This window comes from Pelecanus crispus, chromosome 8 (assembly GCF_030463565.1).
Source record: "Pelecanus crispus isolate bPelCri1 chromosome 8, bPelCri1.pri, whole genome shotgun sequence".
Classification (NCBI taxonomy): Eukaryota; Metazoa; Chordata; class Aves; order Pelecaniformes; family Pelecanidae; genus Pelecanus; species Pelecanus crispus.
Window position 1 is genome coordinate 41,642,785 of NC_134650.1, and position 14,584 is coordinate 41,657,368.

Here is a 14,584-nt window from a genome sequence, read left to right on the forward strand (position 1 = left end):
ATGTGCCTGACATAGTCACTGTTCTGTATTTTTGTTTGCTTGCAGCGTCTTTAGTTATGAATTTAGCTTTCTTTGCCTCAAATGATGCATTTTTAATTTTTTACAGGAACAGAGTCACAGACTCTGTTTTGAGTTTTGATGTTTATATCCCATCAATTTAAGGATGTGTTTTCATATTTGTGTAGTGTTGTGCTACCTTCAGATGAAACAAATACTTTGAGTTTTGTCAGAGACAATGGCAGTGTACTTATTGCTAAAAATAACTTTGCCTTGCCCAGACAGTATACTGCAAAGAAGTGTAATGTGTAACGAGTGCATGTTTTTAAGTTGGTTGGATGGAAAACAGAACCAATGCATTACTCATCCTGTTTAATTTTTGTTTGCTTTTTCTGGGGTTCATGGCTCCAAGAAAAACACGTTTGTCCAATTTACACACAAAGGGAGAGGCAGGATATATCTTTCATATAACATCAAACTTTTCAGTGAGAAATATCAGTATGTATCATTACCATGCACCTGCAAACACACAGAAACAAAGGCAACATTAGTATTTAATGTGAATTGCTCATTTTAAATTTAGTCTCTTAAAAATATCATGCTGCTTTATTTGCTTGAAAACTTGCATTTGGAGCAACTTGAATAACGCATCACGAAGATTGTATCCTAAATGTCCACATTGAAGCAGAGTCATTGTGGCCAAGCAATCCTGACACAGAATGGATGGTGTTTTCTGGGCTCTGAAAAGTATGAGTTTGTCAATGATGTGATGTTGTGCATATGGCTGTCATCACTCCATGTGAAAGATCTCTTGGATGTTCTGCCCTTACACCACCAGCACAGGCAGCGACAATCTTAGTTGCAGAAGATTCTTCCCTAAATCACACATCATTGTTGCAGTATTTCAACCTGAAAAGGAGCTTGTGTAACTCCAAATTCTTCATCACTTTATCTTTAGTGCGTTTGAATCTGCTTTACTCCTTTTCTGAAGAGGTGTTGAATAATATCTGATTCACTGTCACTGGTGTTTAAGTCTCCCAAGTTGAGATAAGTCTAGTGATGTCTAGGAGGCAAGTCTCTTTTCCATTTATATGTTGTTCTCTTGGGTCCCGAAAATGAAAAACCACCTAGTCTGTTTGCTGAGATGCAGCAGTTGGGATGAGATGAGAGTCTATTTTGGATTATAAAGATGATTTGTTGCAAGTTCTTGGGTGTTTAACCTTTTCACAACTCTCCTCTGTAGTAAAACTGGGCTTAAATTGCATTTCATGTAGATTACAAGTTGCATTTTAAAAAAAAGTATCAGTATTGTATATTGTGTCAGGGTTCTGCTCTTAAGGTTTTGCTCATTTCCTTCCTTTTTAGCTAAAACTCAAAGTTACTCTTGGTCCAGGACAAATGTACAGTTTTGTTTTCAAAGCAAAAGGGGTTTGAAGGGAGTAACATCTACATGGAAAAATATTTTTGTGATACTTTCATTACTTCTGCATTAAAAATAAAATAAAATCAGGTATGATTTGGATGACGATCGGATGTTGCAAATAAACTTTCTGATGGTTAAGTAAAAACCGTTGTGCCTTATCAGAATGTTAAGGGTTTAAAAGTTGCATACACACTGACCTTTCATGTCTTGAAACTGCCAAGACTCTGGTTCCATGCATGCTATAGGTTTTCTAGATAAGGTGTTGGGTTTGTAGTGTAGAAACACACTGGCCAAACAGTGAGAATACTTTTCTTCTCCCAAAGATCTTAAACCAAAGTAAAATTGAAGTGCTGCATATTGGCCTATGTTTAGTTCAAGAGGAAGCGTCTGAGAAGTTTTTTGATTTTTTTTTTTTTTTTTTTTTCTGGAAAGAACTTGGAGCAAGGAGAGCAAAAAACCAAGAAAATCGCATCCTCCTTTTTACATGCTCCTTTGTATCGCTTCTGCCTGGAGGAAGGAGTTCTCTTAACTTGGATGTTTTGTACACTATCAGAGTTTAAATGCAAACTCCTGAACTAGTGGCTACACTGCCCTTGAGCGAGAGAGGCCAGAAAGTGTTTTTTCATTTATATTTAGTGCCAAGAATGTTTTAATTAAGGTTTCGTATTTTCTGGATTGCAGAATTAATTTAAAAAGCTGTTGCTTTTGTTTTATGAAAGTTACATAAAATTATTGGTCCTTCCCAAGAAGAACCAAATAGTACAAATAAAAACCTTCCTATTCATTGGAAGTTGGATTTTTACTTGCAATATCGTAATACCATATATGGAAAAGAAATTGATCTTCCAGCTACTGGTTTATCAAGGAATGATTTTGTACAAGTCCGTTACCCATTTTATATTAAAAGAAAATAGAAATATTTAAAAAAAAACCCCAGATCTATTCTGAAAATTCACTCTGCAAATGAGGCATCTGTCTGTTTATAAGAAACCAATGGATGTTTGCTGCAATTCAGAAAGCAACAGGAAAGTTTGAGAACAGTGCAGTGGGGGGAAAAAAGAAAAAGCTGAACACAGCTGTGAAAGTAATACACGCTTTTAGTGATATAATATGTTCATGCTTACAAAATCTGAGTTGGTTTCTCCTGTTCTACAGTCCAAAAGTAATCCATCAGTGTATGCAAGGCCAGAAGTATGTAACACAAGCAGGCTAGTGCTTTTCACTTCCAATTCCACAGAACGCTTTTGTTCACTTAGGTGATCTTGCTGTGTTTACTGTAGTGGAAGGGAAGAAGGCTTTCTCCTGGGCTCCCGTTTCGTTTATGTTCAAACTGCTTGTGACATAGGGCTCAGGGAAGGCTGGACTTGTGACAGCTTTAAATTATTACTCAGGCACATGTGAAGATGTTTTTGAATTTCAGGGACTCCAGAGCTCTTCTGTCGGTGGAGAGAAAGGAAGAAATGATTTTGAAGAAAATAAATGCAAACAAACCCTGTAGGCTTTTAAATTGAGGACTGAGCTGTTGCAAAGAAGGATAGCATCACTGCTTTTCAAATGTGTTATAACTGAGAGAACCAAGGTATCCTGGAGTGTTTGGGAGAAGGTAGAGAAGCTGAAGAAAACTTGACATTGTCTGTAGTGTTTTTGAATTTCTTCTTGTGTATTCAAACTTCTTTATATTTGGAATAAAGGAATGTTTTAAAACATGTAAATGCCTGATGTAAATTCTTTACAACATGTCCCCCAATGATAAATGGACTATATGCTGTCTACTTTATTTAAACAAGTAATCACTGAATTACTTTTCCAGTCAGTGAATCCCTTTCTCTGTTTTATAGAGGAGGTTGCACCGTTGACAGAGCCATATACTCATCTGGTGCATGTTGACACAATGCAGTTGGCATTAATTGAGCGATGCTAACTGCTCGTTAATTGAGACTGTTAGCTGAAAATCTGTCTCAAAATTCACTGGTAGCAGTGGACTGCAGATAGACAAGAATGTGAGTGTTGAATTGAACAATCATCACAGAAGATGAAGAATGAAATTGAGTGCTAAGTCTGAGTTTTTATGAAAAGCATGCTGTTAGTAAAGGGATGAAGGGTTTTAAATGTCTGTAGCAAATTCCATGCAGTTGTAGCTCTTGTGTTAGTTCTGCTACCAGTCCTTTAGGTTAGCTGCTGATGTAGAGAGCTGTGCCATAATGTTTATCCTCACGTATGTCTTAAGCGGGGTTGTCACTTTTGAGTGTCACATTAGAGGTCATTCAGCTAAATCAACAGCAGCAAGAGTAGTCGGTCTCAGGACACTCTTGCCTCCTTGAGATTTCCAGGGCAATCACTTGAAATTTGTCTTAGCTTTATAAAACATTTGCTCAACAATTGTATTGTATAGAGTATTTAAATATGCTATGATTGCTTTTCCAAAGTGTATGTTATTTAAGCATGTTGTTCTTCTGTCACTTTTGGGGGAAGTATCTGTCTGATTCTTTGTAATTGGCTGTCCTTGATGCTCAAGTGTATTATCCTATGCTGTTTTTCTAATGTGGTTGTTCCTACTTAAAAAACCCCCACAAGTAGTATATAATGTGTGATTTTTCTGTAAGAAGATATTCAAGTTTTGCAGCTTTTTTTGAGCTGCCTACTTTGCAGTCTGAAAACTGAAGCACAGAACAATAATAGATTGAGGCCGGGCACGGTTTCCTTCAGCCATGTGCACCCTTTGCCAGCCGTTGCAGCTCGGCAGAAGGTTCATGGCAGTAGTTCTTGTCGGCAGTAGGCTGTGCTGTCTGCAGCTGCAATACCCCGGCGCTGTGGTACAGGGGAGAGGCACCACTGGAGGATGGGATTTGTTTCCTGGAAAAGAGAATAGTATCATTGCTGTTGACATTCCTACATTGTGAAAGGGCTGTCTCACTGTAAGAGAACACCAGTTTTAAAGAAAGTTTTAAAGAAATGTTTGGTACTTTTGAAGTCCACAAAGTTGCTTTTGTGGATAGAATTAAGGTTGTTCTGGTTCCTTAGTTATGCATGTCCTTAACATAATTATTTAGATTTCTCTTTCTATTTAACCCTACTGTGATTTTTTTTTTTTGGGGGGGGGGGGGGGGTGGTTACTGTTGTTTGACCATTATGATGTTTGTGGTTTAATGTTGGTGTATGAAACCACATTCAATGTGGATTTTGATTCAGTGTAGTTTTTATAGGTAGGCAGGGTTTTTCTTTATGGAGTTTAAATAGCTTTGTACTTTAAATACTCAATCCCTGTGTTAGTCTGAGGATTTAAAATTTACTGTTTATTGAAAACATGGCTACATTTTGCTGAAAGACAAATGTTCCTGGCAAACTTATTTTAACACGAGTCTGTTAAAAGAATAAAAGTTTTCCACTATGCTAGAAGCTTTTCCCCACCTGTTTAAGCTATGTGACACTTGCAGGAGAAACAAAAAGCTAAAGCCATAAAAAGACTTGAATACTGAGGTGCTTCTGAACTCCTGCTTCAGGTGTTTCAGTTAGAAATTGCATTCTTCTGAGCTCCTGCATCGTTGTGTCTTAAACTGTAAAGGTACTTAATTGTATTGTTTAGTGAGGATTTTCAGGTCTATGAAGATTTTATTTTAAGGACATATCTAAAAATGCTGCAGTCTCGAGAGTGAGCAAGTTGGTAGGTAGATCATACTTAAACCCCAGTGAGCTCTATGAAGTAGACATTGTGTTACCTCTTCTTCTTGATATATATTTAATTTGGTAGATGGTCTGAAAAGACGGCTTATGAATTATGCTCCACACAAAGTGATAGAAAGACCAAGTAGTAATAGTTATATAAAATCCCTACCTTATAGCCAGTAGTTCAGTAGTTGAATTGGAACCTTTATGTGGCTTGGGGTACCTGGATTTGTTTTTCTCCTTTTGCATAAATCTAGCTGTCCTAAATACAGTGCAAGAGTGTTCATGAATGATTTAGTAGTTTAAAATGTCTGATGGGGAGAGACATCAGCACTTGACCTGTGGCAGTATTTTGAATGGAAGGATGGACTGCTGCTCAAAAATCCTCTGAAAAGAGTTTTTTTTAAGCACATAATTTCATGGAAAGATCCAGAACATGTCTGCCTGAGGGTGAAGAATCATCCTTTGGTAGCCAGAAGAAGAGAGCAAGTACGTCCTGAAGAGGAGTGTTTAACACTCCTCCCCAAGTTTACAGGGAAAAATCAAGATGGTATTAAAATTAACTAAATTTGCAGCATATAACTTACTTGGTTAAATTTTAATCTTTGTCAGTTTAGTTTATAATGAGAATCAAGTTATTAACTGTAACAGAGAGTGGCATGGAATTTATTATTTTGCACGGTGTGACATGGGGTAGAGTTAGCAAAACATCATCACGCTTAGCTAATTAAACCGGCCGTCAGCTCTAGATTGTTGTATAACAGTAGAAAAACTGTATTCTCAGGCATTCCAGCTAGTTTTTAATATTATGGTAAGCTGGTCAAAATAAGTGTCTTTTTTGTGCAAAACAAGAAGCATACAGCTAGCTAATAGTACTCTGGTACAACATGTCTTACATTAGTTACATGAAAAATTCTAGTTAAATACGCTTAAAGTGGAATTAGGAACAGGGGAAATCTTTGCATATGCTGCAGCTGAATTCATGTGCATGCAATGAATTACCCAGGTAATTAAAGTTGCTTGGTACAACGACTGGCTTTAAAAGAGATACAAGAAAATTGCTTGGACTTAAATACCGTAAGTATGTAATTGCAGAAAATGGTATAAATTCATCTTGGTGTCTGTTGTTTCTGTAATGTAAGTTATGTCTTGTGCTGTAACTGAATTTTGTTGCTCCAGGGTGTTTTGGAAGTGAGACAGCCCATCTTAATAGGTTTTTTGGTAAACAATTCTTAAAAGGAAAACATGAACATGATTTAAATATCATAAAGCTAAACCAAATACCTCTTCTCTTTGACTTCTACACATACTCAAATTGCTGGGCATTTCGGTTTGATTCTTCATTTTCTAGTTTAAGCTTGTCTAATTGGAACTCATTAAGCTACGTTGTGCCTCTTTCAGCTCGGTGGAAATTTCTGTCATTGTTACAGTTCTCCATGGAGATGGACACCCAGTGATGCTATTGAATACATCACAAATATGTATTTGCTCACCCCTGACAGAAACCCAGTTTCTGGCTCAGTTCTCTGCATTTTATGGGCATACTGCACTCTCAAGAACTCATCATCTCCTGCTGTAAATTGTCACAGATTTTTTCCAATTAAATGAAGTTTACCTTGGACCAACTTCTATGCAGCTTTTCATTAATGAATTGAACAGTGAAACAGAGTATGCTTGCAAAGCTCGCAGGTGACGTCAAGGTGGAAAGAGTTGCAGCTCTTGGTGGACAGTTTCATAATTTAAACTGATCTCACTAAATTGCAGTACGGTCCCAAATTAACAAACTGAAATTCATCTGAAATCTGAAGTCTCCTTTTAGAAAGGAGAAATGAAGTGCCCAAATTCAGAATGGGGAAGAAATGATTAACAGTATTGCAAAAAAAGGTTGTGTACAGTCGTTTAGAAATTCACTGTGAAACTTTGTTCTATGGGTGAAAGAAAAAAAAAACAAACCCTGGGGATATAGATTCATGTTGCACTTCAATTGCAGCAAAGTATGAACTGTCTGTCCACTTGTTTCAGATTTAGAAAGAATGTGCTTGCAGATTAAGTCATATCCGTGAGTTAGCAAAAGAGGGAATTTTTCATGGATTATTTTTTCTCTGTATCATCTGGTACATCCAATGACCCATTTAGCCCCATGATACTGTAACGAGTATATTGAAGCTGTATGGTATTTGATTATTCATAATGAGAACAATTGTGAAAAATTGTTTTCAATCTATCAGTTGATGATGGGACAAAAACCGAGTTGATTTTACACAGATAGTTTAAGGAAAATTTTAGCAAAGATTTTAAAGTGTGTGGATAATAAAACATACAAGTAGATTACAGATCTCCTTCGGTAGAATCTCGTTTTCTAAGAATGAGCTTGACATCTCCCTCGCAGGAATGGTTTAACACTTGGATAGTTCTCTAGTCCCTGGTTTTGTGCAGCAGTGTTCTACAGGTGGGGTGGTGTTCGGGATGAAAAGGAGTAGTTATCTGCATGTGATTTTGATTCTTACTCCCTCACATGTCCCAATGGATGATCCCCCCTGCCACAGGTGGTCCTCAGATTGATGGATCAAAGGCTAGCTGTGTATCTAAGCAGCCCAGAGCTCAGTTTTAGAATACTCTTACCACTTTCAGTGTGATGTTGCCAGGCATAATAGTTCTGCAGTCTTGCCTTACGGCTCGTTCTTCACAGTCAAACAAGAAAGGAGTAAGTATAATCCTGCTCTTCTAACGGCTGAAGACACCGAGGCAGAGAAATTGAGTCTGCTTTTTGAAGATCCCAAGCCTATTTTGCACAAAATATATACAATTATTGTCCCAAAGACCTGCTCAAATTGAGGTGTCTACCTTTTTACATGTGTGCTCTTAAAAGCTGGGTCCAGGTGACTATCAAACTGGTACTCAGACTGCAGGTAGTGTTAGTGTACTTAAGTGTGTGGCTCACCTTGTCAGGTAATTTTATAGCTCTGTTTTGTTACTGAGATCTATTTCTGACTAGGAAAATGTTTTATCATAGGTTTTGAAACGGCGAAGTCTCTTGCACTGCATGGGGCATATGTTATCCTGGCCTGCAGAAATGTGTCAAGAGGCAATGACGCTGTACAACGCATTCTTGTGGAATGGGTAAGTGAATGCATATAGTGTCAAGCACTAAGCTGTGTTTTTCAACATGTGAAGTCTTTTGTGCAGTACAAGCAGTTAAACAGATATTACATTGCCGTGCAAAAATCTAAGGAAGAAGGCATTTGTCTTATTTTGTAATATCCTGTTCAGTCACTGGTATATCAGTGATAGAGATTTTTCATTTCATGTGACCGTATTGGACCGCAAGGCTTGATGTGCTGTTATCATGCATCATATGGATGCTTTGTAGGGTGAAAATGTTTGAAAGAACCACTGAGGCATGTTTCAGAGTTCATAGGACATGACATTTCCAGAACGAAAGTGTATAACTAACTGAAGGAGAATGTACACACTTGGGTATTAGAGACAGCCGCTATTTTGTCCACAGTTTTTGTACTACGAGAGATCTCAGAGGATCATTCTTACACTTTTCAAAACCATGAATGTTTCCCTCCTTTTCTTTCCTAGTCCATCAGGCCCAACAGGACTACTGCCAGGCAGTCTGTCTCAACATTTTTCTCCCTTCCTATTTCTTCCCTCTTTCTTTTATTTTTCTTCCATTTTGTCATGCAAATACAAGCTCTTCAGTACTGACTATACCCTTGTTTCTCTGTGACTCCTTATTTCCCCCCTTTCCTTTTTTTTTTTTTCCTTTCTTTTTTTTGCATCTTCTAAGGCCCTTATTAAAATTTATTCAGTGTTCTTACTTTATTCCACAATCATTTACTTGCTAGTAAGGATTGCAGGCTACTTTTGTCTGAGCTTCCTATGACTGTTGACTTCCAGGAGATAATCTGTTGACACATTCCTATACACTTTACTTGAATAATAAAACACAGGATCAGATTCTCGGAATCTTATTTCTTTCCTGCTAAAATTAGTGATGAGTGTTTCAGCTTTATTTCCCAAGCTCTGAAAATATTTCAGCTATTCCCAGATGGTACGGGAGAGCACTCAGTGGTATTAATATTTACACGTAAGTAGTCCACATGTAATTATAATATTAGTGCAAAACAAACAGTGCTTATTTACAAGTAGCTATTTCCAAATAAGTGATGCTCATAATATTGCTAATTTTTGTAACCACAAGTTTCTTCAAGGAACAGTCTTTGGATTGAGGCCTTTTTCTCTTGCCCAGATGATATTAATGATTTACAGTAAAGGGTTGGGAGTGAAAAATTTATCATCCTTTCCTTTTCAATACTTCACATTAAAGCGCGCTCTAGTGTGTTCTCTCTCGCTTGCACACTGTGCGCGCTCTCTCTCTCTCTCATTTCAATAGTGTGGAATTCCAGGAGAATTCCAACAGGAGCAACCATAACATGTTGCTTAAAGTTCGTCTGTCCGTTCTCTTTCAATAGAACTGGATTTGGTGATATTCTGTCTTTTGAATTTAGTAGTCCTAGTCCAGCTAAATATGGCTATAAAATGTTTCTTATGTAACTGAAATAAGGCAGTAGTGAGTACTTTTTATTTTAAAAATATCCCATTACCCCCTTAATTCTAAGCATATCTCTGAGCACTTTGAAGGCAATGGCAGTTCAGGAGCACTTGTCTTAATACCTATATTATCTCACCAAAAGTTAATGAATTGTTAATTGAATGAAGATCACTGAAGGTCAAATTACTTCAGAAACACTACATTTATTTACTAACAGTTTTCAAATTCTAATTGTTCAGAAAAGAATCTCATCTGTAAACTGGGTAGCTGGAAAACCTTCAATGCATCTTTGTAATGGCTTTGTTGTTGTTTATTGAGAGGGACTAATTAACTTTGATTATTGCACTAATATTATGGCACTTTGACAGTCCCTCAGATTTATGACTCTGGGAAAATAAACAAATGAAATGCAGGTGCTGGAGCAGAAAGAATAAGTTATTACTGAACTTTAATTACTTGGAGTGTGTAACCAGGAGAGAATTAGTTGATGAATTACAAGATGCTTAAAATTTACATCAAATTGTAAGCAATCTTGAGGAAAATAAACACAAAAACCTGCCCCAAAGTCAGTTACTGAAAACAAAAAGACAAAGATTAATTTGATTGATTGATACTAATATTAAAATATTGATGTAAAATATGAATTTTTAGCTTATAGGTATAACTACAGAGCAGGATGTTGTTAATTGAAATTCTTTCCTAAAATGAAAGAGTTTAAGAAAAATGTCAACAACCTCTGCATATGGTTCAGATGAATTCTCAATATGTAGCTGCAACTATGCTGCTATAAAGAACTTCAAAGCATCCACAGTATTTTGTCTCCATTGTTCCTAGGGAAAGCAAAATTATTGAAAGGAAATCGGTTTACTTTTCAATTTGGAGCCAATTTTTTAAAAAATAGAGCTGTTTGGAATGCAGCCTTAAAAAGCCTCATGTTCATGTTAGGTGGTATTTTTGGCAACAATAGTGTTACCCACTTGTTTTATGTTTTCTTGTAAATTTTTGAGATTAAGTCTCTGAGCTGCACTATAAATACTGTCTTCCTCCAATATTTTGCGGGGTGGAAATTGGGTAAATATGTTCCTACTCTTCAACTGAATGTCCAAACCCCATTTTCTTCTAATTTGCATGAACTATACTTTCATAACTAAAAAAATCTTTGCTATATTGAATTCTAGTGTGTTTACATCTCATAAGTGTACCGTGTTGGTAATAAAATTGGTATTTCTATAATAACATGTATACTACCAAAAGCAATGTGTATCCTATGCTGGCTTTTCTGTGGGACAGTATGCTTTAGTACTCAAGGTTTAAATGTCAGACACAGAATATTTCCTTCTTCATTCTTTTTGTCGTCTGATGCAAAAGAGAGTTCTGCTTATTTTGCAAGAAGACAAAATAATGAAAAATGTGTAAAGAAACGACTGTTATTATTTCAAGTTTTGATACAGCTATCTATTTGATGGTCTGTATTAACTAAAGCCTGAAATATATATAGAAAAAATGTAAACCGTAAAAAAACCCACCAACCACTACCGCCAAACCACAACAAAACAAAAAGAAATCCCAAATCAAACCTACTGTAATGCAGCATTTAAAAATAAAGTACAGCATTTGTCACAGCACTTAGGAAAACCATCCAGCTTGTTCCCTTAGTGAGTCTATTTGTGACATCCTTGTCTGGAATGCTGTAAACTTGAGTGTCTGCAGAAAGACAGCTCTTCTTTGGGCCTGCTGTACTTTTAAATAAGTTGTTAGGCAAAAAAAAAACCCACAACAGTTTCAGTCTGCTTTTAGTGAAAACTGAAAATCAAGTTTATAAAGAGAAAATGGGACAGCTAAATGGCTTGAAAAAATCCAGTTGTTAAGATTTAGAGAAAACAGGAGGAATAATGGGAGAAAATAAGATTTTTCAGATTAGCTGCCATTATGTTTAAAAAACAAATTCAAACTGATCTTAATTGGCTGTTGGAGACAAATCTAGAAAACTTTGTTTTCAACGATTTATGTCTAAAGAGCTCTTTTATAGAGTTTGAGCCATTTGAGTAGGGATTACCCATATAAACTTGCTAATTACTTTAGATAACTGACATTCGTTTGCAGCCTGCAATATTCCAGTTATTTTATTTGTAAACTACAGCAGAATTTTGCTAATATTGCAAATAGAGGGTAATTGCCTTATGTAAAGTGTTGTGACAAGTTTTAATGTGACTGGTCTAGCTAGTCTGTCAAATATAATTTTCATAGAGAGGTATAGTTGATTATATTGATACAATCTAATGTTTTATATACTTAAATGTGTATAGAGAGAGAGAAGGGAAGAGAAAGTATGTAAAAGAAGCAGATAAAAAGAGAGATCAGTATAGCTTTACATTTGATATCTTGAAAATGAATGTTGTTCACGCACGATGACATTCAATATCAGTGTAAAACTGTTTGATAATTTCTTGCTCAGAAAAGAGGAAATTAGAATTCTAGAGTTATGATTCATTTTAATCAGAAAGAAATTGTCAAACATAAATCTCTCCTTGAGTAGTGAAAAGGCCTGAAATCAGCCAAGAAAAAATATCAATATTTTGCAAAGGAGGAATGATTGTTCCAATTCGTAGCTTAATTGACTTTAAGGCTTAATGAAAAACACTACAGTGCTGTTTGTACACATAGTTGCTCTGACGAACATTGAAATCTATGCTCCAGGAAGAGAAGCTAGGTAATTTATTTTACATTATTATTGATATAATTTTCTAATTGAGTATGAGCAGAATGTTTGGATAAGACTGCATAGCTCCAGATGTTAGTGGTATTCTCAAGAAAATACTTAAGAATATGAATGAATAAAATATTTCATAAATCACAGCTTTTCTTGCCAAGAAGCTCTCATTTATTTATTCCTGTCAAATAGTCTTTGAAGTAGATATTAAAAGATAAATTGTAAGTTTAATATTTCATAAAAAGTATAATGTTTCTTTTGTAATTATTCCTCAGTGTTAAGCCTACAGCTACATCAAAGATTAGATTAAACTGTAAAAAGAAAATTTGGGCTTCCTTTATATGTAGAAACTTATAAGGTAGAGATGTGACAAGAGAAGAGAGAATGGCTGTGAAGAAAACCAACAAAATAAATGTGACTCCTTGCTGTATTCCTTTCCCCCAAAGTATTCTTCACCTAAGGAGTGATTTATATTCTTGCTGATTAAGTAACTGAATGAAATTAAAACCTGATAAGTGAATCTTTGTATTCTAGTTGTAATCTTGCAAAGCACAGGAAGATGAGAAGCAAACTGGGCACATTTACACAGAACATGGGCAACAGTTTTCATGTGTCAGCTATGTGTTTCCCCCTCAAGGAAGGGGGACTGATTTCCCGCGTAGCGTTTCGTCTCCACTGGTGTCCGTGGTTTACAATTTTTTGTGTACGTGCATGACATGGAATACAGAATAGCTCTGTAAATATTCTTCTGTCTTAGTCTCTTGATACTAATGGATGCTAATCTTGGTACAGAAGATAAAATTTCCTTCTGTATCTCTTGGATGTTAATTTTGTGAGCTTTTTCTGTAGATCAGTCAGGCTATTAATATAGGACTTCCATACCAAGACTGTGTAACATTAGAACCAGCACAATAAATTGTTCTTGGAATTAACTTAGGTGCGCTATTCAGGGAGGGCATCTCATCTTGATTAGTGGCAGATTTTCATTTATGGAAAAAACTGAAGATGGCTGTGGAGATGTAGTAAATACTGAATGAAGCCACAGTCTGTTAGTACAGAATTAAAGAGTTTCAAATTAGTGCTAAATAAAAGCTCTTAAAAAGTAATCACTTCAAAAGAGAAAATATTTCAGAATATCATAGCAGTAGAGCACATGCATTTTTGTGAAAATATTATTTCCAATATTGTGTTGTTACTTTGTAATGAAGAATTGTATTGTTTCAAAGCATGATATTCTAAAACTATGTATTATTGGCTCACATGCCATCACAGTGTAATATACAGTTATAAAAGCCTGCAATGTATAGACATATTTCATCATCCAGTGCTCTGAATAGTGACCGTGCTGAAGAATCAAGACAAAAGTAGTTATCAAACCTTGCTATGGGGAAAAGGCCTTGCAGGAAGGGGCAGTATCTTTTATTAAGCTAACTGGTAATGCAATAAAAAAAATCCTGCTTCAACTTGTCTCACTTGCAGCCACAGACACTCAAACTAAAGCATTATTGCCACTGCCAAGTATAATGTTTTTCATTTGTGGGTGTTTTTTTTGTTTGTTTCTTTTAAGCGTGTGATCCAGATCTTTCTGAAGTGAAGGAAGCTTTTAATTAACTCTAATTGCAATGGAAATGGACCTTATGTTACTGGCGGAGAGTTGTTAGTATAAGCCTTAACCAGTACTGGTGCTAGTAACAGCTGATCGAGAACAGTACGAAAGTATGACCGGACTTTGGCCATAATGTTCAAGAATTCAGTAAGTTCCTGTGAGTAATCTGCTCAGCTGAGACACCTTAAGAGAGTGATGTGTGCTGCAATGTTATTTTCCAAATACAGATGGACAGTGAATTGTTAAATAATGGTAGACATAATTTTTAAGCAGTAGTAGCATGCATACACAGCACTAAGAAAAACTAAACTAGTACAGTCTGCTAATACCCTCTGTTAGTATCAGAAGCTGGAAAGCAGTTGCTTTTGTATTTTGAAGTCTTCTGACATGTTCTGAGGCGGCAGTTTCTTTCAGTCTGCAGGCTTGTATATTGGGACAGTAACTATCCACATGGAGTTGTCTTAACCTGTCAGAGCTATTGATCTTGTTATCAGTGAGAAATCTGTGCTCTTGAAGTTCTTCTGCCAGTCTCATCTCTACAAACAGCTGTGAATCGGTGAGTGTAGCCACTGACAAGAGCAAGAGGGTTTTTAATGATCTGCGGGGAAATTTGTGCTTAAAAAA

At 36.1% G+C, this 14,584-nt stretch overlaps 1 protein-coding gene across 1 annotated transcript in view; it reads left to right on the plus strand.

The window, feature by feature from the left end:
• The window catches only part of WWOX (WW domain containing oxidoreductase), a 541,270-nt gene that overhangs the window by 21,080 nt on the left and 505,606 nt on the right, over positions 1 to 14,584 (plus strand). The window contains exon 5 of the mRNA XM_075715547.1: positions 8,097 to 8,203. Within this exon, the coding sequence (XP_075571662.1) occupies positions 8,097 to 8,203 (107 nt within the window). The remainder of the gene's footprint in view (positions 1 to 8,096; positions 8,204 to 14,584) is intronic.